This window comes from Talpa europaea, assembly GCF_964194135.1.
Source record: "Talpa europaea genome assembly, chromosome: 16".
Taxonomy (NCBI): domain Eukaryota; kingdom Metazoa; phylum Chordata; class Mammalia; order Eulipotyphla; family Talpidae; genus Talpa; species Talpa europaea.
In genome coordinates this window covers 48,164,458-48,191,558 of record NC_140084.1, presented here as the reverse complement: position 1 = coordinate 48,191,558, position 27,101 = coordinate 48,164,458, and the positions used below count along the sequence as shown (strand labels likewise).

The 27,101-nt window shown below is 62.9% G+C and overlaps 2 protein-coding genes across 2 annotated transcripts; one reads left to right on the top strand and one right to left on the bottom strand.

Annotated features, from left to right (window-relative positions):
* Window positions 1-233: 233 nt before the first annotated feature.
* On the top strand, window positions 234-3,239 carry LOC311186109 (kallikrein-4-like; the record flags this gene model as incomplete). The annotated part of the gene is made up of 4 exons (XM_084256996.1): window positions 234-829; window positions 1,497-1,659; window positions 2,092-2,551; window positions 3,087-3,239. The coding sequence occupies exons 1-4, from the start codon at window positions 544-546 to the stop codon at window positions 3,237-3,239; spliced, it is 1,062 nt and encodes a 353-aa protein (XP_084113122.1). The 5' UTR covers window positions 234-543.
* A 17,934-nt stretch (window positions 3,240-21,173) lies between these two features.
* On the bottom strand, window positions 21,174-23,759 carry LOC311186108 (kallikrein-1-like; the record flags this gene model as incomplete). Its single annotated transcript, XM_084256995.1, has 5 exons — window positions 21,174-21,329; window positions 22,488-22,627; window positions 22,793-23,079; window positions 23,201-23,360; window positions 23,714-23,759. 5 exons carry the CDS (start codon window positions 23,757-23,759, stop codon window positions 21,174-21,176), a joined length of 789 nt encoding a protein of 262 aa, XP_084113121.1.
* Between the last annotated feature and the right edge of the window lie 3,342 nt (window positions 23,760-27,101).

The window sequence follows — 27,101 nt, the reverse complement described above, 5'->3', positions numbered from 1 at the left end:
AACTCGTCGCTGGGGGGCAGGACGGCCCAGGCTGGGTGTTCATAAGCCCCAGGAGCCCTGCAGGAAGCAGCAGACAGGAGCCCAGCGCTGGACCCAGCAGCGCCGCTGGAGCCCAAGCGGGTGAGCAGCCCCCTGAGCCCCATTCTCTGCCCCTCCCCCAGCGCGCGGGTGCGCGTGATCCATTCTCCTCCTGCCAAGTCCCAGTGCGGCCCAGACTCCGACTGTCTCCTCACAAGCAACCCCTCTCTCCCTCCGACTCTCCTCGACTCCGACCCTCAGCTGCCCTCTCAGCGCTGCCTCGTCCCCCTACCGCCCCCAGTTCGCAGGTGAGACGCGCCTCCACGCTCGCCGCCTCGCTGTCTCTCTCCGTACTCTCCCCACCTCTTTCTCTCTCTCAAGCTCTGGGTCTCTGCGCCGTGACACGTGTGGGGGTGGCAGGGAGAGGGCTGGAGGCCCTAACCTGCCCGAGAGCACCCCGAGCGACAGAGGGACGGTGAAAGAGACGCATGTGGGCTGTGGGTTCCTTCCTCAGGTGCTGGCACGATGGCCACATCGGGAGCCCCCTGGGGCTGCTTCCTGGGGTGCCTCATCCTCGGTGCCACAGGTACCACGTGCGCGCGACTGGCTGCGTCTACGGGCGCGGGGTTCGCGCTCAGCCGGACAGACGCGGCGCCCGGGGTGGCTCCGGGTGCTGCAGGGCCCCGCGGGCGCCGCGCACTGCCAGTGTGGCCCAGCGCGCTGGAGCGCGACGGCGTGGCGGGGCGGGTGGCGCGGGTGCAGGCCAGGCGCTCGCGGAGGCGCTGCGCCTCGGAGCACCAGCAGCTGCATGGTGCTGTGCGGAGGCGGGAGGCGGGAAGCGGGAAGCGGGGTGCTGTGCTGTGCGGGGGGGGGGGGGGTGCGGGGGGTGCCTGAAAGGGAACTTCTGCTTCTGGGGCGGGGGGCTCACTGCTGGAACTGCACCTGGCACCGTGGCACAATATGAAGAGGTTCCTTTCGGGGTGCCACTGTGGAGGAGGCCGGGCCAGCTGGGCAAGGCGGGCCCGAGCACAGCCGAAAGCCGCCACTGCCCCTGGAGCCACCGGCTGTGCCGCCCTGGCCTCGCCACCCGGTGTGAGGGTGCTGGGACCCCGCAGGGCCCGCGCCTGTCTTGGGGCGCGCGGTGTGAGAGAAAGAGGCTGTGTGAGAGCGGTCACGCGGGCCCAGAGCGGAAACCCGAGACCCCACCCGCAGGAGGCCCGGCCCCCCCTCACTTCCAACCCCACCCCTTAAGACTCGCCCCACCCCGCGCCACCTCCCCCAGGAGCGCCCGAGCTGGCCGCCAGCCCCGACCCCTAAAGCGCGGGTCACGCCCACGTGCACCAATTCCCCGCCCCCCGCCCCTTTGCACCCTGACTCCGCCCATAAAGCTGTGGCCACACCCCAGAAGCCCCGCCCCCGCCCCGCGAAGCACCGCCCACAAACCCCGGGGTTCCGACCGCAGCCGCCACTCCCCCCAGGGCCCCGCGCCGCGGGGGGCGGCGGCCGCGTCACGAGCGGCGAGGACTGCAGCCCGCACGCGCAGCCCTGGCAGGCGGCCCTGCTCGCGGACGGCGAGCTCCGCTGCGGCGGCGTCCTGGTGCACCCGCGCTGGGTGCTGTCGGCGGCGCACTGTCTCCAGGCGTGAGTGCGCGGCCGGGGCGGGGGGGGGGGCTCGGCCTCGGCAGACCCCGGGAGCCCGCAGGGAAGCAGCCGCGGGGGCACGAGAGCCTCGTCCCAGCTCGGCGCTGCGGCCGGACGGCGGATCCCTGCCCCGGGTGCCCGCGAGGGGGCGCGGCCCGGGCCGGGCAGCGAGGGGCCGGGGCTGCGCAGGGCGAGGGCGGACACACGCGGGCCGACGCGGGGCACGGGGCGGTGCCGGCCGTTGGGGAAGGTGCTCCCCCGTCCGCGTGCTCCTCCCCCCCCCCTCAGCACGCGGAGGTGCTGGGCCCGCGGCTGGTCAACTCTAAATTCCATGCACATGTTCGACTGCTCAGGGGTCAGCGCCCCTAAGCCCCGGGTTTTCAAGGGTCGACTGTAGTTGCCACAAAAGTGACCTAGCCCCGCGCCCCTCAGCTCCCTCGACGTTGGCCTGGGCCTGCAGAGCCTGGGGGCCCTCGAGGGGCCGGGCAGCCGGGTGGTCGCGGCCAGCCTCTGCCTGCAGCACCCGGAGTACAACCGGCCGCTCCTGGCCAACGACCTCATGCTCGTCAAGCTCGAGGAGCCGGTGTCCCCGTCTGACACCATCCGGGCCATCAGCGTCGCCTCCCGGTGCCCGACCCCCGGGGAGTCCTGCCTCGTCTCCGGCTGGGGCCGGCTGCTGAACGGTGAGGCCCCGGGCGGGGCGGCGGGCCTCGCGCCTCTGCCCGCCCGGCCTGACCCGGCCGCGCCCGCCGCAGGCGCACAGCCCGCCGCGCTGCAGTGCGTGAACGTCTCGGTGGCGTCGGCGCGGCTCTGCGGCGCCCTCTACGCGCCCGTGTTCCACCCCAGCATGGTCTGCGCCGGCGGAGGACCCGGCCGCGGGGACGCCTGCTACGTGAGCGGGGCCGGGAGGGCGGGCGGGGGCGGAGCACACGGGACACGCGGCGAGAAGCGGGCGAGAGGGTGCCCCGGGAGGGAGGGTGCCCGGGAGGGAGGGTGCCTGGGAGGGAGGGAGGGTGCCCCGGGAGGGCTGACGCGGGGACAGAAAGCAGCCCCGCAGAGAAGGCGAAATGGAGACACACGGGGAACCAGAAGGGAGGGTTAGGGAGGGAGACCCAGGGAGACTCCCAGAGGTGAAAGTCAAACAGAGGGGGGTGGGGGGAACGAAAATACAAAGAAATGGAGGCGGCAGAAACTATGGGAATGAGAGAAAAAGTCACAGTGGGGAGCAGCAGGAGCAACACCCACAGAGCACCCTACCCGAGGCTGCTGTCAGGACAAAAGGGAGCAGAATTAGGGAAAACGGGGGTCTGGGATGGAACTTCGAAGGGATGTGTCCGCCCCTGCCCCCCTTTATCTTGCTCCCATGATCCCACTTGTGTCTCCACTGCTGCGTGATGGGGGTGCACTCACTCCTCTCTGCACCACAGGGCGACTCCGGGGGCCCCATGATCTGCAAGGGGTCACTGCAGGGCCTTGTGTCTTTTGGACACGCCCCATGCGGCCAGCCCTACGTGCCGAGTGTCTACACCAACCTCTGCAAGTTCACCGACTGGATACAGAAAACCATCGAGACCAGCTAGCTCCCAGAACTTGAGCCCTGGAAATTGAAACCCCAAGTAAATGCTGTCCAAGAGACTCAGGAATCAGGGCCTCCTGGCGGCGGCGCATGGGTTAAGTCTCAGCACTACGAAGCTGTCCACAGCCACTGCAGCGCAAGTTTGATCCCAGGCCAGGGAACTACCCACATGGTGCAGCAGACCTCTCCTGTCTCCCCGAAGCTCCCCTCAGCAGTGTATTTTGTCAGTCTGCCTGTTCTGTTCCCCACTCTGTCTCTGGTGAATCCTCTCACCCTCCCACGCATGTGGACTGTACCCCAGCTTTTTTATAAATACATCAATCTTTAAAAAAAAAACATTAAAAATGAAAAAAATCCCTCCCTCCTGACCCACGTCAGGTTGGTGTCTCATCAGGAACATTTGTGTCCATGCCCCAGGAACGCCGCATGCCCTGCATAGAACCAGGGTCTCTGCCAGCACCTCTGAAGCGGGGCGGTCCTTGTGTGTCTGCACATCAGTAACATCTTGAGCTTTCAGGCTCTGGACACACAGCTGGGGCCCCACAGATGAGCTGGGGGTGGGGCAGCAGGAGCTGAGCTTCCAGGGGAGAGGCCTGAGCACACAGGAGCTCCCTTTGCCCCGTGGGGACCCTCAGGAAGTCTCACCCTCCTGCTGCTGGAGAAGATCCTGTGTGCGGCTCCCCCTGTACCCCAACTCCCCAGGGCTCTCCCTCTCAGGGAACAGGGATGGGTGCTCCTCCCTCAGACACAGACCAGGGGCCTCCCAACCTCTCAGACACTGGCCTCGCACTACCGCCCACCTTCCCCACAGCTAGAGGGGCTATCAGGCCGTCTCTCCCCTTCGCAGGGGCTCCCCATGGGTCCCCCTTCAGTTTCCAGGGTGCCTTTCCCTCCCCACTCCGTCTTCACCAGCACAGCAGACATCCCAGAGGCATGGGGTTCATTGATGGTTGTGACTTAGTCCCATGCGGGTTGCGGGGGGCTGACTATGAAGGTGACTGGCCTGTGTTAGACATGAAGCCCTTGGTTGAGTTGGGGGGAGGAGGGCCGTTCTGGCGCAAGACAAGGCAATGGGAGTCAGGGAGGGCTGAGGGTGATGCTGACCAGTCACATGGGGTCTCTTGCTGTGGTGGCCAGGGGTGGTTGACATGGCTGGCTGAGGTGTGCTGAGTTGGGCTGAGCGGGGCTGGGGGCCAGATTTGGGTCAAGTTGGGCTGTGTGGGATGGAGGTGGGTCTGGAGCGGGAGGACTTGGATAAGTTTGATTGAGGTTGTGAACAGTGAGTGATAAGGGGGAAGGTGGGGGTACAGGATCCAGAAGCTTCTCTCAAGCTTCCCTCTCCCCACAGGGTGACTCAGAGGACCCCCAGTCAGTGCGGACCTGCAGGGCATGGTGTCTAGGGGGACTGCCTGTGACACGACCCCAAGCCTGGTGTCTGCGCCAGCGCCTGCCACCACTGGCATTAGATCAGGAAACCAGGGGGAAGAGCTGACTGTCCCTCCCACAACCTGTGCCTGACCGAGCGGAAGCCCCTCCCGGTCAGAGAGAGACCAGACCGCAGAGCTTTCGAGGCCCAGACGCTGGCCAAGTCTATACTGTGTGGGGCCGGATTCAGTGCCCACAGTTATGATTAGCCCAGAGAGGTAAATGGATGTGGAGTCCCGACCTGAGACTGAGTGCACACGAGGGTCTGAGGCCAAGGCCTGGTCGGGGCAGCAGGAGCTCGGAGGCTGCGGGAGCTCAGAGGCTGCACAGCTCCAGGGTGCAGGGACAGGGAGCCGAGCCGGCCCTGCTGGCCTTTGAGACTCCCTTGGGCAGGGGGCACAGCCCTTTGGGGTGCAGGCATCTGAGAACAGGTATGGTGGTCAGTGAACCTACCACTTCCTGCTTCCCTCCACCCATACCTCAGCTGCAGGGGCAGGGCCTGGGGCACACCTGGGCACCAGCTGGGCCCAGGGGGCTGAGGGATTTAAAGGTTCCTCAGGGAGGCTCCCGGCTTCGGGCTGCCACCCCCCCTGGATACTGATGTGACCATGTGGGTCCTGGTCCCGTGCCTGGGGCTGGCCCTGGAGGGGTCTGGTGAGATTGGATGGGCCGGGTAGGGGCCCTGATGCCCTGTACCCTCAACTCCTCCTAAGTTACCCCTCTTCCATGCTCCACTCCTCACCTGGCCACCTGACCTCTGGCCTTGAATCTTGAATTTTCCCAGTGTGTCAACCAGCTGCCTCTTTCCTGCCTAATTTAATTGTCCCCCAATCACCCCAAAATACACCAGCTCAAATGTTCTGCTAAGCCCCTAAATCTGATTCTCCAAACTGATGAATTCACTCTTATTTTGAATAGGAAGAAACAAAGGAACTGACAAAAATAAACCAACACACACCCTAGAAACAGGACTGCAGACCTGAAGTCCTGCGGTGGGGGCGGGGGGCTTTGAGAGGGAACGGGGTGGACACAAAGAGGCGAGGGAGCCCCTGGGGTTAAGGACTCGAGGAGGGGGTGTGGTGTGGTACCTTCACTTGAGGTGGCGTGACCCTGAATCACACAGCTCGTAAACCAACGCGCCATATTTTAAAAAACTAACAAAGCAGGCCCCTTGGAAGACGCTGAAACAGGAGCTGGAACAGCCAGAGGGACGGACTCCCCTTGTGGTGCAAAAGGAAATGGAGAAACATCTGTATTTAAGTGATGGCAATTAGAGGATTTAGGAAGGCTGGTTTGACAGCATTTAGGCATTTTCCATGGGGGGTGGGGGAGGGGGTTGGGGTGGGGGAGGGTGTGTGTGTGTGCGCGCACGCGCGCGTGCAGGCAGCGGCACTCTAGGGGGTTAACAGATGATTTGGAGACAGTCTGTGAGGGGATCTGGATGTGAATAGGGGTGACACTGGAAGAGGTTCTGGCCAGTGGGTGGGAGCCCCAGGGGGCCTTGGGGTGTGAGTGGAACGGCCTGGGGTGATAGCGTTAGGGGGAAAGGATGTCCTGTGCACACTCCACACAGGCGCTGTGGACTCCACCCCCACTCCATCAAGACACCGGGAACTACAAATCCCATGATCCCCAAAGGGAGGTTGCAAGGCCCTGAGGGCGGAGTGAAGCGGCCATTTTCTCTGTTTGTGAAGATGACCAGCCACGGGAGTGGGTGTCGCGCTCTCCTGGCCAGGCAGCGCTTGGTCGGCGGGTCATGTGGGATTCCAGGCGGAACGGGTAGGACGCGTGTAAGAATGTATCTCCCTCCTTTTCTCCCCGAGTTGTTGATTTTCTCATTTCCCTGCCCTTGTGAATAAACCTTCTGTCAACCTTGTGTGCGCCTGCAGTTCAAGTCCCACTTCAGCACGCGGGTGAGGACCCACAGTCGGGCAACGCGTTCTGTAGCGGGGTTGCCCTGTAACAATCCTGGGTGGGGGAAGGTCTCGGAACTGAAGTGATTCTATTTTGTGACCCTGGATGTGACTCAGGGGTCATCTCCGCTGCATCCTTTGGGGACGCATGGAGGTGAACATGTGGGTGACCAGGGACGTCCAGCCCACCCCGTACCGGCCACACCTCCTCCTCCCCGGCCAGCGCCCTCTTGCTCTGACCTGCAGGACTCCACGCGGCGCAGCTCCCCGCACAGGCCCTGGGCTCCCAGGGTGACAGCAGAGGCGACCAGCACCAGGAGGCCCGCACCCGAGCAGCCCGGGAGTGGCTATTCCCTGTCAGCGGAATCCCGCTTCACCAGCACCAGCAGGATCTGCAGTTCTGAGCTCCCAGCGCCCGGCCTCCGGGTTCAAGGATTCACCAGCACCCTCGAATTCCCATGCGCCCTGCGGGGGGGGGGGGGGGGGGAGTACGACGGACACACTGGGCAGCCGCCCGGGGTGTGCGCCCAGGTGAGGGCAAGAGCACCCTCCAGCCTCTGCGGACTCACTTGGGTGGCCCCGAGGCCTAAGGACCTGGGTGACCACCTACGCATGAGGGGAGGACAGAAGACCAAGGGGTGGGGGGGAAGGGACCCTGGAGCCCAAGCTCAGTGCTGTGCTCCAGGAACGCCTTGTGCTATGCACAGAGCCGGGAGCGGGGAGGTCCTTGTGTGTTTGCACATCAGTAACATCAGTAACACAGAGATGAAGCCCCACAGATAAGCTGGGGGCGGGGCAGCCAGAGCTGAACTTCCAGGGGAGAGGCCAGAGCACGGGAGCTCCCCTTGCCCTGCAGGGACCATCGGATCGCCCCCACTCCTGCTGCTGGAGAAGGTCCTGCCTGTGTGCGCCTCCCCTTGCACCCCAGCTCCCCAGGCTCTCCCTCTGGGTGCTCCTCCCTGTTCCCTCAGGCGCCTGCACAGATCCCGGGACTTCACCTCCCACTCACCCTCCAGCTAACCGGGCACTCCCGTCAGTAAGGGCTCCCCATGGGTCCCCCTTTCCAGGGTGATATTTCTGCCCCATCCCGCCTTCACCAGCACAGCGACACCCTGGAGGGGAGGGATCATTGTGCGCTGGATTTAGTTCCGCACAAAGTGAGTCTGAGGAGCTGCTTTTCAGGGCCCAGCCGGGACCCCAAGAGATGAAGGTTCTCTCAGGGCTGCCCCAGGACCTTCCCTCACGGCCAAACTCCTGAACCAGAGCCTGCAGCCCTGAGCACAGTCTCCTCCGCCCGCTGCGGCCGCCGCAATTAGGAGCCTCCAGTCGACTTCACTGGACCAGTTTTGCTCCCAGGGTGACCCAGGACCCTTCGAGTCTCCCCTGTGTGAGGGGGCACAGCCTCTTGAGGCGCAGGCATCGGGGCCGGGTGTCCTGGTGTAACCGGCCACTGAAGCCAGGCGCCAGCCCTGTGCGCAGGTGTTTAAGGGAGGCCCGACTGCGGGGGATTCAATGACCACACCACGTGGGAAGAGGGAAGATTTACCGCGAGCAGCACAGGCGGTGCACTATCAAGACGACAATCAATGCCCCGAACCCAATCAAACTGATGCACACGCACACGCGTGGCACCGTTTCCTCGGAAATCACATCGCGGAGGCGGCAGCGAGCCCTCCGGAGGACAGCCCGGGAGACGCCTCCAAGCGCTCGGCGACCTCTGTGTTTCACCTCTCCCAAAGCCGGATGTGGCCGGCGTCCAAGCTCAGGACTTCGTGTGGGCTGGTCACGTTCCTGCGCACGATGTCTTGGACATCGGGAACAGGTACATAACCCGCCCCCGGCTTTGGCCCCCCCACCGGGGCGCTGGCCAGGCTCCCGGGCTAGGGGTCAAAGAGCGGTCGCACGTCTTCCAATGTCCCCGGCAAAAGGACATTCACGTTCTCTTTCCTTACGCCTGGTCAGTGAGCCCCCCACCTCCTGCTTCTCTCCACCCACCGCCCACCTTCCCTCCAGCCTCTGTGCCAAGGGCAAGGCCCCAGCAGCCGCAGGCCCCGGGGGCCCCAGGAACAGGTGCCCGCTCTCCGCCCTCCACAGCTCGGTGTGAGGGCCCCCGCCCACCCAACAGCAGGGGCAGGGCCTGGGCACACTTGGGTGCCAGCTGGGCAGGGGCGGGCCCAGGGAGCTGAGGGATTTAAAGGCTCCTCAGGGAGGCTCCGGGCTCCGAGCTGCCGCCCGCCCTGGACACCTGAGTCACCATGTGGGTCCTGGTCCTGTGCCTGGTTTTGGCCCTGGAGGGGTCTGGTGAGATGGAGGGGGTCGGGGGAGTGGACCCCAACTTCGTGCTGCCCTCACCTTCCCTGAAGTCATTCCTCTCCCACCCACCCCCACACTCCCATTTTTCTCCTGACCACCTGACCCTGCTTTTCTCTGGCCTGGAACCCCAAATTTTCCCAGTCTGTCCACCAGCTGCCTCCTTCCTGCATAATCTAGGGTCCCCGACATCACCCCCACATTCCTCAGCCCAAACACTCTGCTGTGCCTCTAAACTGATTGCCCAAAACTATAGTTTTTCAGGATGGAAAGCTGACATGTGCTCATCCTGAGGTCTCCTTAGGCCCCAGTCCTCACCCAGGTTTGCCCACGTCCTGGGGTCTCCCCGTGCTTTCTAGTCTCTTGCCCGCTCAGATGTCACAGGCCCCATCCACCATTCCAGAGCCCAGATCACCCCCCAACCCATGCTGCTCCAGCGCTGCCTTTTTTCTTCTATCCAGTGGTGAGAATGGGGTTCAGGGATATGGGCCCTCAGCATTTGCCTGCCCATGCGTCACCATCACCCCGACCATCCCAGAGACCTCTACGGAATTGTGGGTCCTTCCCAGACTCCTCGCCCATCTCCCCGGGCCCCAGCCTTACAGCTCAGCTCCCTATGGTCCAGCTAAGCAGCCCCTAACGCAGCACCCCATCCACAGGCACAGAGCCCCACAACCAGTCGTCAGTCACAGAGTTTTCAGAGTGTGGGCTGTATTCTGAACCCTGGCAGGTCGCCCTGGATTTCCGTGAGCTTATCCAATGTGGGGCTGTCCTGGTGCACCCCTATTGGGTGCTCACCGCTGCCCACTGCATGGGCAAGTAAGTATTGAGGGCGGGGGGCTGGAGGGCAGTCTGTTCCCCGCCCCCCCGGGGGTGCTAAGTGCCAGGCCCTTCCTGGGTCACCTCCGGGAGGCTGGGCTGACGGAGCGCAGACTGGTGCAGGTCACGATGCAGGGGGCAGGGCTGGGACTGGGCACCCTGAAGTACCCTCCATGGCTGCCTGGCCCCGTCTCCCCGGGAATGTCCTGTCGCCCTCTGCCCCCACCACCCGTCCTGGTCCCTGGTCTCTGGGGGGCTGTGTCTGTGCAGGCGGTTGTGTTCCCACCTCCCTCTGTCATGTCTCTGGTGTCTGTCACCCCGTCTCTGTCCCTCGCTGCCATCACTGTCACTCTGGTCACCTCCACATCCCCTCGTCTCTTGGGGCTCACCCCTCTCCCATCACCACTTGGCACCACCCAGGGGGAGTGGGATTGGACCCAGGAAGCAAGAAGACCCCCACCAAGTGTGTGAGGGCGCCTCCCGCCCCAGCCCCTCCCCCTGGACCAGCACCTCTCCAGGGGGCCCTCTGGGGCTGTGGGCGCCTAGAGGAAGGGGGAGGGGAGGAGGTGTGGGGGGGAGGGCAGTGGCCTGGGGCGGGGGGCCGGCCCACCCTTTGCTGGGGAGCCAGCCCCTCAGCCCAGCCCTGCCTAGCTCTGCCCTGACCCTCGTGCTGCCCCCTCTGTGCCCCTCCTCCCCCTCGCATCCTGCCCCACTGCCTGCCTCAGTTTCTCCCTCTCCCGCTCCTTGCTGCCTCTGCTGAGTCTGACCCTCTGTGTGTCCTCCGATTGCTGGGGTCCCCGTGCTCTCTCCTCCCTCTGGTCCCTCATCTGCGGTGTCTGCTGCCCTTGAGGTCAACGTCTCTGAGGCTGCCCTTGGGCTGCCCCAGTCTGGGTGTCAAGGGCACTTCTTTCCTGGGGCTCTTTCTACATCTCCTTCGGCCTTTTTCTCTTTGGGACACTCCAGGTGCTGCCTGGGCCCTCCGCACTGCTCACCCCTCCTTCCTCCTCCCTCCCCAGAGACTTCTATGGCGCTAAGCTGGGCCTGCAGATGGGGCTTTCATATGTAAGATCCCGCCAGCTTTCCTATACCGATAGGCGCTTCCCACACCCGCAATTCAACATGAGCCTCCAGCATGTCCGCATGCGCTCCCCGGGACATGACTTCAGCCACGACATCATGCTGATGCAGATATTTCCGCCCGCCGAGATCACTGAGAGCGTGAATGTAATACCCCTGCCCACCCGGGAGCCCCGAGTGGGCAGCACCTGCTACGTCTCCGGCTGGGGCAGCATCCTTTCTACTAAGTGTACGCACGGGCCGTGTGTTCACGAGCGGGACTCAGGGGCCTACGATGTGGGGACTGTGGTGGGGCCCAGGGGTTTCTGCCCCCTCCTGACCCTGAGTGATCTCTAGACATCTACAGGGCCATCCTCCAGTGCGCGCCAATCAATATCCTGTCCAACGCTGAATGTGCTCTGGAACACGACCAGAAGGTGACAGAGCACATGCTGTGTGCGGGGCAGCCTGAAGACCACTGGTCCACCTGCCTGGTGAGCTAACCCAGCCCGCAGGCCCCACCCGGCCCCCAGCCCCACCCTTACCCACCCCTCCCCACCCTGCCCCACACAACCACGCCCCCCGCCCTGCTCCCTAGTTTGTCAGTGATTAGCTCTAGTCCTGGCTTGACAGCTAAGCAGCCTGGGGTCCCCTGCCTGGCTTGTCGCACCCCAACTCACCCCATCAGGTGTGACCAGATCTCCCTCCTCCCTCTCACACACATTGACTGCGGGTGGGGGGGGAGGTTTCAGAGAAAGTTCTTGAAGAGCCGACCCTGACATGAGCCCTGAGGGTGGGGGTGCTGCGAAGGGCCCTGCTCTTCCTCCCGCTCCCCCTCTATCCTCCTGGACCCTGGCCCCCAACAGAGTCTGCACCCTGAATCCCACTCCCTTAGTGGGGATCTGAGTCCTGACCCCCTGATGGATCCCCCCACCTTCTCCTCGAGTGGGCTCTGGAGACGGTTTTCTGTCTCCCCACAACGGGAGTTGCTGTGAGCCCAGGTGTGAGAGCTGGGGTGCTGCACACAGGGCCCCCACTTGCCAGCTCTCTCTCTCAACCCTCTGTGTGTCCCAGAATGACGACGGGGGCCCTCTGATCTGTGACGGCGAGTTACAAGGAATCGCATCATGGGACCCCGACCTATGTGACGCATTCATTGTACCCGGCATCTACACCAAGGTGCTGGAATACGTGCCCTGGATCAAGAAGACCATTGCGACCTATCCCTGAGGCTCCCCTCCCAGATCACCCCTTTCAAATATAAGATGCTCCTTCGCATCCAGGGCTGGGGACCTGCTACAGACACTGAGCTTCTGGGCGCTCCGGTCGCCTTTCCCCACGGGCTGGGCCTCCCCCACTTTTGCTCTGCGGTGCCCAGCAGGAGGGAAGGGCCCGGGTGGACACAAGTGAGGACAAAGGGGGGGTCTGGTCCCTGGGGTAAAGCAGAGGTCCTGGGGGTGGGGGCAGGAGCAGCTGGGGCCCCAGGGTGGGTGGGGCCTGGTCCTCCTGTGATGGGAAGCCCGAAGAAGGGTGGGGCGCTCCTGTCCTGGCAGTTTTTCTAACCGAAGCTTCTCAAGTCAAGAGACCCCAAGAAATGGGGTCACCCTACCCTCCCCTTACTACAAAGACAGCCTCCTTCTGCCCCGCCTGTTCCTGAGGTCCCGAGCAGGAAGGGGTGCTCCGGGGGCTGGAACCACTCCTCACACTGAACTTTCAACCAGATACCCTATTTCCTGACGGCAAGGACAGGCAGCAGCCGGACTCCCCCAGACACGGGGGCTCCTCCTCTCCCACTGCCCCCACCTCCTCCAGGTCAGGCCACCAGGAGGATCCCCAGGTCAGCTCGCTCTGGGCTGCGCGTGTCTCAGGCACTTCCTGGTCCTGCTCAGGCCCTGTGGTCCGGGGTGGGAGGGAACACCCTCCTCTGACTCCCCACAGCTCGGGGAGCCCGTGCCCTCCTCCCCGCTGTGGCCCTGAAGAGTCCAGGCGACCTGTGTCTGCACACCCGCCCCTGACCTGGCGAGAGGAAGAAATAGGGTCCTGTGGGGCGACACTGACATGCCTGCGGCCCCAGGCCTAATCAGTGGACGCCATGTGGATAAGCTGAGAGTCACGGGTGGGAGTCACCTCCCGCAAGCCCAAAATCCAGGGTTCGGTCTGACAGCGCCCCCGCCCCGTCTCTTTCAATAAAGAGGCGAGGATCTGCTCTTGGGGGCATCCTGCATCCCACAGCTGCCCCGACTCTGGTTCCGTTATGGCTTCTTCGGTGCTGCTGAGGAGCAGGGCTCCTGCGACAGCGGACGGCTGCCCCTCCTCCCCTCCGCCTCCGTGGAGCGGCAGGAACTCGGCACCCCGCTGCCCCCACCCCCAGCACTGTGGAGCGGCAGCTGTGCATGGGCTGGTCCAGCCCGCCCCAGGCTAGGGTGCCTGCCCCGCCCTCATGGCGCGGCTGCATCTGGCCCCACAAAGCCATCTCCTGACCCAGACCCTTTGATTAAGGAAAACAGCCGGATCTCACCGCTCCGAGAGCCCCCGGCCCCCGTAGGACTCAGCCAAGCGTCTCCCCGGGAACCAGCCGCGCGCTCTTGCTCACCCGCGCTGACTCGCGGTTCTGTCCCTGGCTACAGCAAGAACGTGGCTCCGCACCCCTGGGCTCAGCGTGGGGGGCCATACTTTCAGCAGCCCGGACGATGCCACACTCGTCGTGGGGTGTGCAGGGGCCACTGGACAGGTGGCATCAGCTTGCTGTTGAGGGGGGAGGGCACGCTGGGCGCGGCCCCCAGGACCCTGCCATGAAGCACACCCCCACATGTCAGGGGACTCCTTAAGTCACCCTATAGGAAGAGAAAGAGACAGAGACGGGGTCAGTCTTAATCTCTACCTGGGAACCCCTTGCATACCTGTGCTCCTTGAGGAGGCTCAGCTCTGGGGAAAGGCTGGGGACAGCCCCACTCTCAGAAGGTGGGGGACCCCAACAGGGGCCAGGGACTGAATCCCGAGCAAGGGGCACAGACTTCAGTCTGAGGAGCAGGAGCCACCTGGGGAACCCAGCCCCAAGCTCTGCTCAGATGTCCCCTCCAGGAGTCTGCTCTCATCTGTACCCCCTAAGGGCCTGCCTAGCCAAAAGGGCGGAAGAGGGGGGAGGGCAGGACTATAAAGTGCCCCCCCCAGAGGTGTGCTCCAGGAGGTGGGGTTCCTGGAGGAAGGCACGTGCACACGCATGCCCACACTTCCATGACACACGTACCCCAACTACATACACACGCACGCACGCACAAATGCAATACTTACACGCACACATGCACATGCTTAACAATTTTCCCTCCTGACCGAGGTCACTTCGGTGTCTCCACGGGACCCTTTGTTTGCGTCCAAGACAGGAAAGACGTTTCCTGGCTCGAGGTTTACTGGCCAGGGCAATAAACACAAGGTGTCCCCACAGAGTCATGCGCAGGCCGGGGTGCTACACACACCCCCTCAGCCCTGCCCCTTCCTGCTGCCTCCTCTGTGCTCCCTCCTCCCCTCTCACAGCCCCTGCTCTGCCTCAGAGTCTCCCTCTTCCTCTCTTTGCTGCCTCTGCTGAGTCTGATCCTTTCTGAGTGTCGCTTCATGTCCTGGGGTCCGACGTGTCCCTCATCTGCTGTTTCTGCTGCCCTTGGGGGCTCTGTGTCTGGGTCTGTCCTTCGGTGCCCCACTCTGGGTGTCAAGGTCTCGCCTCCTCTATGGCTCCTCTTTCCTGGGCTCTTTCTCCCTTCTCTGTGGCCCTTGTTCACTTGGGGTGCGATATAGAAGGTGGAATACGATGCAGCTACTACAAAGACAAACTCTTGCTGCTTGCGAGAACATGGACGGAGCAGCAGGAGAGGGTGGTACATGAAACAATCCGAAGGAGAATGACAAATACTGTGGGAATTCACTCTTATTTTGAATAGGAAGAAACAAAGGAACTGACAAATATAAACCAACACACACCCTAGAAACAGGACTGCAGACCTGAAGTCCTGAGGTGGGGGCGGGGGGCTTTGAGAGGGAACGGGATGGACACAAAGAGGCGAGGGAGCCCCTGGGGTTAAGGACTTGAGGAGGGGGTGTGGTGTGGTAACTTCACTTGAGGTGGCGCGAAGGTACGGCCCTGAATCACATAGCTCGTAAACCAACGCGCCATAATTTAAAAAAGTAACAAAGCAGGCCGCCTTGGAAGACGTTGCAACAGGAGCTGGAACAGCCAGAGGGACGGACTCCCCTTGTGGTGCAAAAGGAAATGGAGAAACATCTGTTTTTAAGTGAAGGCGATCAGGTGTATTAGGAATAGCACATTGGGGGGGGGGGGGGGGGGGTGTGTGTGTGTGTGTGTGTGTGTGTGTGTGTGTGTGTGTGTGTGTGTGTGTGTGTGTGTGTGTGTGTGTGTGTGTGTGTGCGCGCGCGCGCGTGTGCGCGCGCAGGCAGGCAGCTGCGCTCTGGGAGGTTAACAGATGATTTGGAGACAGTCTGTGAGGGGATCTTGATGTGAATAAGGGTGACACTGGAAGAGGTTCTGGGCAGTGAGTGGAAGCACCGGGGGCCTTGGGGTTTGAGTGGAAGAGGCCTGGGATGGCACTGCCAGTGTCTCGGGCAGTCTCTGGAAATTAAGTTGATGAGAAAACATATTTTTGAGCAAATGAACATAATAAAGACTCCAACAGAACTTCCAGTCCGGGTGCAATGAGCACCGCAATGGGGACAAGTTTGCTGACTTAACAGCTTTCCCTTTTAAAGATTCCTGGCCAGGGCCTCCTCTGGTGGCGCAGCAGTTGAGCGCTGGGCTGCGAGGCTGCCTGCAGCCTCTACAGCGCTGGTTCCCTCCCCGGCGAGGGTCCCACAAAAAATAAATAAAGATTTCTGGCCAGGGCCTCAGCTCCTATCTAAACAAAGCTGCATTTCCAAAGGGTCCAGGGGCCAGTTGAAGCTGGTCTGTCTCTCCAGGGCCATCTCCGGATGTCTGCCTCGTTCCCACTCTGCCGTCCTCCCCTCCTTGTCTGGGGACTTTGCAGCAAATGCCTGTGCCTGCTGAGAACCGACGCTATCCATGTAAGATGGTATTTATAAAAGGAACCCTTTGTCCTTAAACCGGGGCTCAGTCCTCACGGGGCTACCCAGGTGTGGGCCCTCATGTATGCGGAATAAAGCTCCTGACCTCCCCACTTGGAAGCGCCGCTTGTTCTTCCTCTGCTGGGTAAAAGGCCTGAATTTCTACCACAAAGTGATTGTTTTGTGACCCTGGATGTGACTCAGGGGTCATCTCCGCTGCATCCTTTGGGGACGCATGGAGGTGAACATGTGGGTGACCGGCGACGTCCAGCCCACCCCGTACCGGCCACACCTCCTCCTCCCCGGCCAGCGCCCTCTCGCTCTGACCTGCAGGACTCCACGCGGCGCAGCTCCCCGCACAGGCCCTGGGCTCCCAGGCGGCTCCTCTCCGAGGGCGGAGCCCCACTTTCACCGCTTTCCTGGGCAGCAGCAGGATCTGCGGGTCTGAGCTCCTGGCACCCGGCCTCGGCCTCGGGGTTCAGGGATTCACCGGCCCCCGCGCATTTCCATGCACCCCGCGAGGCGGAGGGGGCCACACTGGGCAGCTGCCCGGGGTGTGCGCCCAGGTGAGGGCGAGGGCGCCCCGCAGCCACCGGCGGACTCAGCCGGGTCGCCCCGTGGCCCAGCAGCCCTGGACGACCATCTCCGAGCGCGGAGTGGACAGACGACTAAGGGGCGGGGGTCCCTATGCCTGGAGGTGTCCCCCAAATAATCCAGGCTTCCTCCACCGATACCCCCTACAGGGACGGTGCCGCTTTCTCCTCAAACACAGAATACGTCATAACGCAGGGTCTCGGGCAGGCGCGCGCGCCCCATGACGCAGGCACGCACGCACACGCGCGCGCACGCGCACCGACCCACGACGCGCATGTGCACACACGCTCTCACAGCACACGCATGCCTCAGGGCGCCTGCGCGCGCACACACGCTTAACATGGCTCCTTCCCGACCCACGTCGCCCTGGCCTGTCCGTCAGGGACGTTTGTTTGTGTCCGCGACGGTACAGATGGCGTTTCCAGCGACAGCCTTCGCCGGCCGGGACAGTAAACACCGCGTGGCCCCGCTGCGTCGTGGCGGCCCGGGCGACACACGCGTGTTCTCGGGAGCAAAGGAGGCCGGGGGCAAACCCCTCACTGGGGAGCCTGTCCCCCCCCATCCTGGGCGGGGCCCAAGTGCCTGGGCAAGGACCCTGGCCTGCCTGCCCCGTCCATGCGGAGGGGAGGGGACCCTGGAGCCCCAGCTCAGTGCTGTGTCCCAGGAACGCCGCGTGCCCTGCGCAGCACCGAGGTCTCTGCCAGCGCCCCTGAAGCGGGGCGGTCCTTGTGTGTTTGCACATCAGTAACATCGTGAGCTTTCAGGCTCTGGACACACAGCTGGGACCCCACAGATGAGCTGGGGGCGGGGCAGCCGGAGCTGAGCTTCCAGGGGAGAGGCCCAAGCACAGGAGCTCCCTTTGCCCCGCGGGGACCCTCAGGAAGCCTCGCCCTCCTGCTGCTGGAGTAGGTCCTGCCTGTGTGCGCCTCCCCCTGCACCCAAACTCCCCGGGCTCTCCCTCTGGGTGCTCCTCCCTGTTCCCTCAGGAGCCTGCTCAGACCCCGGGCCCTCACCCCCTACCTTTGCCCCAACTGGAGAGGCGCTCAGGCCGACCCTCGCTTCAGCAAGGGGTCCCCATGCGTCCTCCTTTCTTATCCAGGGCACCATTCCCCCCCATCCCGCCTTCACCAGCACAGCGACACCCTGGAGGGGAGGGATCATTGTGGGCTGTGATTCATTCTGGCACAGGGTGAGACTGGGGAGCTGGTTTTCAGGGTCCTGCCTGGAACCCCAAGAGATGAAGGTTCTCTCAGGGCTGCCCCAGGACCTTCCCTCACGGCCACACTCCTTGATCCAGAGCCTGAGTCCCTGAGCACAGCCTCCTCCACCCGCTGTGGCCACCGCAATTAGGAGCCTCCAGTTGACTTCATTGGACCAGTTTTGCTCCCTGGGTGACCCAGGACCCTTTGAGGCTCCCCTGTGTTAGGGGGCACAGCCCCTTGGGGTGCAGGCATCTGGGCTGGGTGTCCTGGTCAGTGAAACCACCACCTCCTGCTTCTCTCCACTCACCGCCCACCTTCCCTCCAGCCTCTGTGCCAAGGGCAAGGCCCCCAAAGCCGCAGGCCCTAGGAAGCTTCCAGCTCCACCAGGCCCCAGGAACAGGTGCCCGCTCTCCGCCCTCCATAGCTGCAGTAGGAGGGCCCCCCCCCCAACAGCAGGGGCAGGGCCTGGGCACACTTGGGCGCCAGCTGGGCAGTGGCGGGCTCAGGGGGCTGAGAGATTTAAAGTCTCCTCAGGGAGGCTCCAGCCTTGAGCTGCCACCCGCCCTGGACACCCGAGTCACCATTAGGGTCCTGTTCCTGTGCCTGCCTTTGGCCCTGAGGGGTCTGGTGAGATTGAGGGGGTTGGGGGGAGTGGACCCCGATTACCTACTGCCCTCACCTTCCCTGAAGTCATTCCTCTTCTACCAGCCCCTGCACTCCATCCCTCACCTGACCACCTGACCCTGTTTTTTCTCTGACCTGGAACCCAAAATTTTCAGTCTGTCCACCAGCTGCCTCCTTCCTGCATAATCTAGGGTCCCCTACATCACCCCCATATTCCTCAGCCCAGACACTCTGCTGTGCCTCTAAATCTGGTTTCCCAAAACTGTTGTTTTTCAGGTTTGAAAGCTGACATGTGCTCATCCTGAGGTCTCCTTAGCCCCCAACCCTCACCCAGGTTTGCCCACGTCCTCCGGTGTCCCCGTGCTTTCTAGAATCTCTTTCCCGCTCAGATGTCACAAGCCCCATCCACCATTCCAGAGCCCAGATCACCCCCCAACCCATGCTGCTCCAGTGCTGCCTTTTTTCTTCTATCCAGTGGTGAGAATGGGGTTCAGGGGATTTGGGTCCTCAGCATTTGCCTGCCCAAGCGTCACCATCACCACCATCCCAGAGACCTCTACGGAATTGTGGGTCCTTCCCAGACCCCTCACCCTTCTTCCCAGGCCCCAGCCCTGGGCCACATGTGCCCCAGCCTTACAGCTCAGCTCCCTATGGTCCAGCTAAGCAGGCCCTAATGCAGCACCCCATCCACAGGCGTCCAGGCCCAGATCCAAGGGGATTGGAGTGTGGGAAGCATTTCCCGCCCTGGCAGGGGCAGTGTACTAGGACCAGGTGGGTGTTGCCCGCTCCTGATTGCTCCCATGCTGTGGACAAATATGCGATGAGACTGGTGTGTGGATGTCAAACTCCTGCCCAATCAAGCACATGAGAAACCCGCACCCAGAGGGCCATGGCGCATGTACTGCGTGCTGGGTCTTAAAGCAGGGCCCATCCTTCTGCAGGGTGAGTCCCCCAACCTCCCCACCCGCCTCTGGGCTCCCAAGTCTGGGATGTGATTAGCTCTGGTCCTGGCTTGACAGCTAAGCAGCCTGGGGTCCCCTGCCTGGCTTGTAGCACCCCGACTCAGCTCCGCCTCTGCGCCCCCACCTTTGACACCCCATCAGGTGACCAGATCTCCCTCCTCCATGTCACATTCCACCCTCCTCCCTCTCACACACATTGACTGGAGGGGGTCAAAGTTCTTGAAGAGCTGACCCTGACATGAGCCCTGAGGGTGCGGGTCCTGAGGAGGGCCCTGCTCCTTCTCCCGCTCCCCCTCTGTCCTCCTGGGCCCTGCCCCCCACAGAGTCTGCACCCTGAATCCCACCCTCTTAGCAGGGACCTGAGTTCTGACCCCGTGATGGATCCCCTGACTTTCTCCTGCAAGTGGGGATGGTTTTCTCTCTCTCTATAATGGGAGTCACTGTGAGCCCAGGTGTGAGAGCTGGGGTGCTGCAGGCTGGGCCCCCACTTCCGACCTCCCCTTTGGCTCTGTGCATCTTAGATTGACTTGAAGCAGGCCCCATCCTTCTGCAGGGTGAGTTCCAGGGACTCGGATCATGGGACCCTACCAACATGACAAATTCCCTGCGCCCGGCGTCTACGCCAAGGTGGTGGAGTACCTGCCGTGGATCAAGGCAACCATGGTGGCCAGTCCCTGAGGCTCCCCTCCCAGCTCACCCCCTTTCAAATATAATTTTCCTCATTCCCATCCAGTTCTGGTGGCCTGTAATTCTCACGTTCCAGCAGCTGAGAGTCCAGAAACTTGGGTCCCTCCCGGCAGGGTCTGAGCCCCCCAACCCTAGACCTGCAGTGCCCCACAGGAGGGAAGGGCCTGAGTGGACACAAGTGAGGACAAAGGAGGGGTCTGGTCCCTAGGGCAAAGCAGAGTCGCCACACAGGGTCCCCCCGCTGCACTGCCCTGCCCTGGGGGTGGGGGCCGGGGGAGCACTGGGGCTCCAGGGTAGAGAAGCTGGGACAGGTGGGGAGCTCCTGTCCTGGGAGTTTTTCTAACTGAAGCTTCTCTGGTCAAGAGCTCTTGAACCTGGAGCTGAGTTGGGCTCAGCCCCACGAGGGCAGCAGACCCCAGAGCGTGAAAGTGGGCAGGAGCATCGAGAATGGAGGGCTCATGCCTCTCGTGTGGGCACCGCCCTCTCTGGAGTGGGTGCAAGGTGGATACTGGCAGCTCACCGGGTCATTCTGTCTGGCCACAGCTGGGTTTGGGGTGCCCATGGGCCCAGCCCCACAGGGGCTTCCTGCACACTTTCCCTTTGGGTGTTAAGTGCTGCTTGATGTTCACAGGAGGGTCCCAAAGGTGTAGGCACAGGCTCCCCTGCTCCTACTTAGACATACCCACCCACCCACGAGGAGGGGCCCCGTCACTGCAGAAGGTCCTTTAAGGTCCTACCCCCCAGTCTTCCTTCCCCCCAACCTGCGAGACCATTTCCCCTGGGGAGAGGGAGAAATCGGGTCCCTGTTGCACAGTGGACCCCTGTCCCTCCTCCCCTCCCCCTCAGGAGGAGCAGAAAGAACTTAACACCCAGCTGCCCCCTCCCCCAGCACCGCTTGGTAGCCACAGCGCATGCGCCAGCCCACCCTGCAGCAGGCTGGGGTCTCCTGCGCTGGGCTCCTGTCGGGTCCGCCTCAGGGCGCAGGGCTTGGCCGCCATTCCCAGCTGCTTCAGGTCTACAGACCAGAGGACGCACACTCGACGTGTTTGCCAGTTTACTGGGGGGCAGGATGTGGGGGAGGGCACGGCAAGCAGGGGACGCGGGCATGGGGTTCTGGGGTGGGGGGCGTGGCCATTCAGAGTAGGAGCGAGGAGAGGCTCAGGGTCATGGGGTCAGGGGCGGGAGAACATGGGGTCAGGGGTGGGAGATGTGGGCATCCACGGTGGAAGAGGGGTTAGGAGTGCGGGGATATGGCAATTAGGGTCGGGGGGCATGGGGTTCAGGAGTAGTTAGCAATGGTGCTCTGGATCCACTGGAGATGAGGCAGTAACTTGCTGTACACGGAGGGCACTTGTTCCCTGCCACACGGGGTGCCGCCCCAGGACATGATACCGTGAAGCACACCCCCACATACCAGGGGACTCCCTGAGTCACCCTAGGGAAGGGGGGGAGACAGAGAATCAAGGGGTCAGTCTCAATCTTCGCCCAGGGATGCCCTTGCACACCTGCGCTCCTAGACCAGGCTCAGCTCTGGGGAAAGGCTGGGGGCAGCCCCACTCCCGGAAGGCGGGGAACCCCAATGGGGGTCAGGGTCTGAACCCTGAGCAAGGGGAACAGACTTCAGTCTGGGGATCAGGAGCAGGAGCCACCTGGGGGAACCCCCAGCCCCAAGCTCAGCTCAGATGTCCCCTCCAGGAAGTCTGCTCTGATCAGTAACCCCCTGGGCCTGCAGAGCCAGGAGCGGGGAGGGCAGGACTCGATAGTGACCCCAGGGCAGGGGTGCGCTCCTGGGAGGTGAGGGTCCTGGAGGGAGGCTGCGGCGGTGCAGGTGCAGGGAGCCTGACCCGGGCTTCTGGGAGAATGTTGTCGGGAAGTCAAGGCAGAAGACTCTGGGCCCCCAGTGGAGCTTGGTGGGGGGGGGGCCCTTCATGTGTGTCTGTGTGTGTGTGTTTGTGCACCCTCAGTCCAAACTCAGGATCACCTTTGAGTCTTCTCTGTCCCTCTGCCCCCTTCCCTCAGCGAGCAAATCCGGGGGCACCCAGCCAGGTACCAGCAATGTCTGCCGTTGCTGGTACCTGTCACCCCACCTGTAAGCACTGCCCTCGCTCCCCAGGGCCGCTCCTCATCCCATCCTGCACTCTGACCCCGCGCAGACCAGAGGCGCCTGGGCTCAGAAGGCCCACAGGCCCTGGGTCTCCTAGAGGAGGAGCGGGATCTGCTGGGGCCCCAGACCGGACCCCTTTCTACCTGCCCCCCCACATGGAGCCCCGCCTGCCTCTGCCCTTGCCCGCTGTGCCCCTCAGCCTTCTCCCAGGCACCCCCCTAACCCACTCCCAGGCCTTGCCTGTCCTCCCACCATCCCTGCTGTGCTCACAGGTTCGGTCTGTCCCCCGCCCAGTGAGCCCGTGTGCTAGGGGCTCCCTGAGATGTGCTGCTGCGGACAGGGCTGCCCTCTGGAGAGGGGTGTGAGGGACAGGTCGCGGACGGTGGGGGCAGGGGGTGGGCGCTGGCCTGAGCCGGCAGCGGAGCACAGACAGCAGTGCGGCCTGCTTCAGGGCGCCTCCCTCTCCCGCAGAGGGTGCAGGCCCCTCACCTTGCAGGCGTCCTTGCCACCCTTCAGGCGCCCGGCACACAGCATGACGTCTGTCACTTTGTCCATGAAGACGCTCTGGCACAGCTGCGTGGGCAGGAGGGCGAGGTCCACGCAGTGCAGACGGTTGGGGATTTTCTCTGCTGCAGAAAAGGCAGTGGCCACGTGACCTTGGCCAGCCGCGCCTCTGGGCCCCTGGCCCCGCTGCCTCCTCCTCCCTCAGACCCCGGGGCCCCACGATCTCCCCCGAGACCCCAGGCCCCGGCCACCCCGGCCTCCCCGGCCTCCCGGAGCCCGCCCTGCCCTACTCTCGGCTGGGTGGAGGCTGCCCCAGCCGGAGACGTAGCAGGCGCTCCACAGGTGCGGCTCCTGGGTGGGCAGCTCCAGAACCTGCACGGCGCCGCTCAGGTCCGCGGGCTGCTCCAGGCGCAGCAGCATGAGGTCGTGGCTGTAGTCCTCCCCCGGGGAGCGGGAGCGGACCTCGAGGAGGGTCTTGTTGAACTGTGGGTGTGGGAAGTGGTGAGTGACCTGGAAAAACTGGGCCGTGTGTTCATCTTCCAGAAGGTCGTGTCGGCCCAGCCAGACCTGGTAATGGCTGGGGAGACGGGGGACGAGGGTGAGCAGAGGACGGCCCAGCCTACACCACAGGGACCCCGCAGGCCTGCGCTCGGCGCCGCAGCTCCCAGGACGCCCGCCCAGCCCCCCCCAATACTCACGACTTCATGCAGCGGGCAGCTGTGAGCACCCACTGGGGGTGCACCAGGACGCCCCCACATTCCAGGATGCCATGATGGTAAATGGCCGCCTGCCAGGGTTGGGAGTGCTTCTCGCACTCCCAGCCCCCTACGATCCGAGACTGTACTGGGGGCGCAGCACCTGTGGGTGGGGTGCTGGGTCAGGGGGTGGTTAGTTGGGCCAAAGGGAGCCGAGCTGTAAGGCCGGAGGGACGCGGGGCCGAGGGCCGGGCTGGGTCCTGGGGGGGGGGTTTGGGAAGAGCCTGGAATCCTGCAGTGGTCTCTGGGATTTCGAGGTGATGGTGATGGATGGGGAGACGAATGCTGACAGCAAGACCCCCCCGATCAGGACATGGGGCCACAAGGCAGCTCTGGGGGTCTGTGAGCTGGAGGGAAGCGGCTGGTTGTCTGATGGGAGGGGAAGGATTCCGGGGCACCAGGGCTGCACGAGGGACACGACCCGTGTCCCTGCCTGCACCCCCAGCCCTCTCTCACCAGACCCCTCCAGGCACAGCGCCAGGCACAGGACCAGCACCCACATGGCGACACCAGTGTCCAGGGCAGCCAGCTAGGAGCCGGGAGCTTCCCACGGAGCCTTTAAAAGCCTCAATCCCCGGTCCCGCCCCTGCCCAGCTGGCGCCCGGAGGCTGTCCAGGCCCAGCCCCTGCTGCCGGGGGCTGGACAACCTCCATCCCCAGAGGGAGTCGGGAAAGGAGAGCCGGGACCTTTTGCTGTTCAGGTACTAGATCCCCCGGATCCACCCCAGGGGAGGAAGCCAGACTGGATGAGGTCCGGAGCTCACAGAACCTGGCCCGGAAGGGCAGAGCGGAGAGGCCCAGGGCGAGCAGGAAGAGGGAGATGGGTGGGGCAGGACCCTCACCCACATTCCCACTGCATGGACCCCGGCCAGGCTTTTGGTCCCCAAGACCCAGTGTGCCCTGAAATGCTGGCACCCCAGGGTTGTAGGATCCCCGATTCCTGCACCATCTCATCCACGATGCCAGCCCCCAACTGGCCCGCCGAAACTGAAGCCTGGGAATTCAGGCTGCCTGATTCCTACATCCCAAACCCCGAATCTACTTATCAAGCCCTGTTCCTTCCTAATAAAATCTTGTGGTTCCACAGACCCACATGCTTCGTGCCCCCGACCCAGAAACGGAAAAACCCAGGGCCCCCAGAGCTGGTTCTCCTGCACTGCAAGACCCCGTCCTCCAAACACTGAGCACCCAGGGCCCCAGTCTGTGACCCGACGACCCAGGGGAGACCCCTGCTGACTGCCCCCCAAGTCAGGAAGAACACCCCCATGCTGACGTCAATGCCCCCTCTTCAATAAAGGTCTGGGGCTCAGGGCCTGGCTCAGGAGTCCCAAGATGCAGTGTGTGGAAGTCTCAGGCAAGGTCGGGGGCATAGCCCGTGGCCCTGGAGCCCCAGGGCGTTTAGAAGACCAGAGAGCTGACGTGGCCCCCCATCCCTGTTCAGGGTTGATGACATCCCTAACCCCCCACTTTGCAGGTGACAAGGCAGAAAAACACCAGATATAGACGAGACAGATGCGGAGACCACTGTGGCCCCCAGAAGTGGGAAGAAAGAGCTGTTCAGTCAGTGGCCACTTCCCTACACAGACAAGGAGCATCTCTGGAATCCCTGAAGGAAGCTGCCTCAGCTAGAGTGAGTTGCCCAAAACATCCAACCAGAGTTGCCTAAAACATCCAGCTCCCCCCATGCTAAGCAACACGGGGCCTGAACAAAGACAAACCAGCTCTTCCTGGTTTGCCCAGCTTCGAAGTTGTGCCCAGCGTCGACCAGTGCAGCCCCCAAGGACACACAGACAACCGCTGTAAGAACACAAAGGAGTTTATTGCGGGCTCGAGGCCGGGCCCTCGACACGCACCGATGTAACGGTGGAGGTTGGGAGCCCTGAACAAAGGAGACAGGGATCTTATATAGGGATACAAGTAGATTTCTAAAAATTAAATCATGTCGGCAGTCATTCATTAGTTACATAGGTGCATCATTCATTGATTACACAGGTGCATTTCTTAACAATGGTGGGTACACAGTTATTTTATGGCTAGTTTGACCCCATTAGTGGCCTGCATTGCTCGGTTCTATTTTATGGCCAATTAGACCCATTACTCGGCTCCACTGTGGCTGGCCATCAGAGATAAGACCAGAGTGGGGTGGGGGGTCATAAACCCTCTTTGGATTGCAGGCTAATTAGTCTTGAGTAAGCAAAACTTGAAATACTAAGATGGCGGTTATACACAAGATGGAGGAATAGTGGCTAAGTCTCACATTCCTAACTAACCCAACTGAAGCCCTAACACTGCAGCACAAGCCCATGTGAGGTACCTTCACATGCCCCCCCCCCCCAGTCAGGGTAGAGTCACAGCCGCCACACCTGCCCTTCCAGAGCCAAGATGTGTCCAGCCACTCACACCTGGGCCTCAACCGCCATGTCAGCCCTCACCTCCTCAGGAAACAGGATTCTTAGACCCTTGAGGCATTCCCAAATAAGGGGAGCCTCCCTGCTGCTCCCTCATCCCCCAGGGTCTTCCCCACCCTCCTCTTTCATCCCCCAGGATCCGCCCCACCTCCTCCCTCATCCCCCCAGGATCTTCCTTACTCTCCTCCCTTCATCCCTCGGGATCCTCCCTGGCCTCCTTCCTCATCCCCAAGGGTCCTCCTCACCCTCCTCCCTCATTCTGCAGGGACCTAAGACTTGGGAACCCACACCCCGCCTCACTGTCACCTCCAGCCTCGTCTGCCTTCGGAAGCCCAGAGTCTGGGCTCCTTCCTAATCAAACCCAGGATTTCTAATTCCAGGTACACGTTCTGCGGGACTTGAACCCTTCCTCCTGATCTGGCCTTGAAGAGACACCCCAGGGAGACAGGGGGCAGGGCACTAGGCTCAGGTGGGGCATGGGCCAGGGCGGTGGGGACAGAGGTGAACCAGGGGCAGCAGACAGGGTTTAACCCAGGGGTGAGATGGACTGTCCTGTGGACAAGGCTAGAAGCTGGCCAGGTGGAGGCACTTCTCAAGGTGTCGGCCCATCGGGGCAGCTTCTCAGCAAACGCAGGAGCGCCCATCCCCGGACGCCCTGTCAAGGATGTTTGCACAGCAGGCCCCGCTGTCACAGCACCAGAGCTGTTTACCGTCCCAGCCAGCGAGCACAGCCGGTCCCTGTCTGTGGTCCAGGCCAATAAAGATGGTATCTGTCTCTGTCTCCGGCCAAGGCCAGGTAGGCCGGCCAGTGGCGCTCCTGAGCCTGAGGTTGCTCGGGTCTCGCCAGGACGGAGTCCAGGGGGTGCCCAGGCCACCCCCAATGGATGGGGGGGCCAGCTGGACGCTGCACACACGGGGCCCAGGAGGAACACTCCTTTGTCTCACCCAGGAGTCTCCTGGGTCCTGAGGCATCTGGGACACTGAGCAGTTCCTTGTCAGCTGGTAACTAGGAGACCCTTGGCGCCTCCCCATTCCCCGCCCCCACGGGGGCACCTGGGGACAGTGAGGCAGAGGCTGAGCTGGGTAGAGGGCGGGGGCAGGGAGGGGACAGAGGGAAAGACTGGGCGTGGGGAGCCCCGGGGGGAGGGGGCTGCTTGAGATCATGCAGGTCTGTCTCTCCAGGGCGGTGCGGCAGCTCACAGCTAAGGTGCTGTCTGGAGATCCCTCACCGGTGACCCTCACCTAGAGACCACCCTTCTCAGCGTCCCAGCCCCTGCTCTGGCAGATGACGAAGCAGTGGCCACCCCAAAGGGATGCTGTGAGCACTGTCAGCCTCCCCTCCCTGCATGGCCAGAGCCACCCCTTCCACAGGCAGAGTTCCAGAATTCTGAGTCCTGTCCCCAAACCCTCCTCCCTCAGACCCGGAGTCCAGGCCCC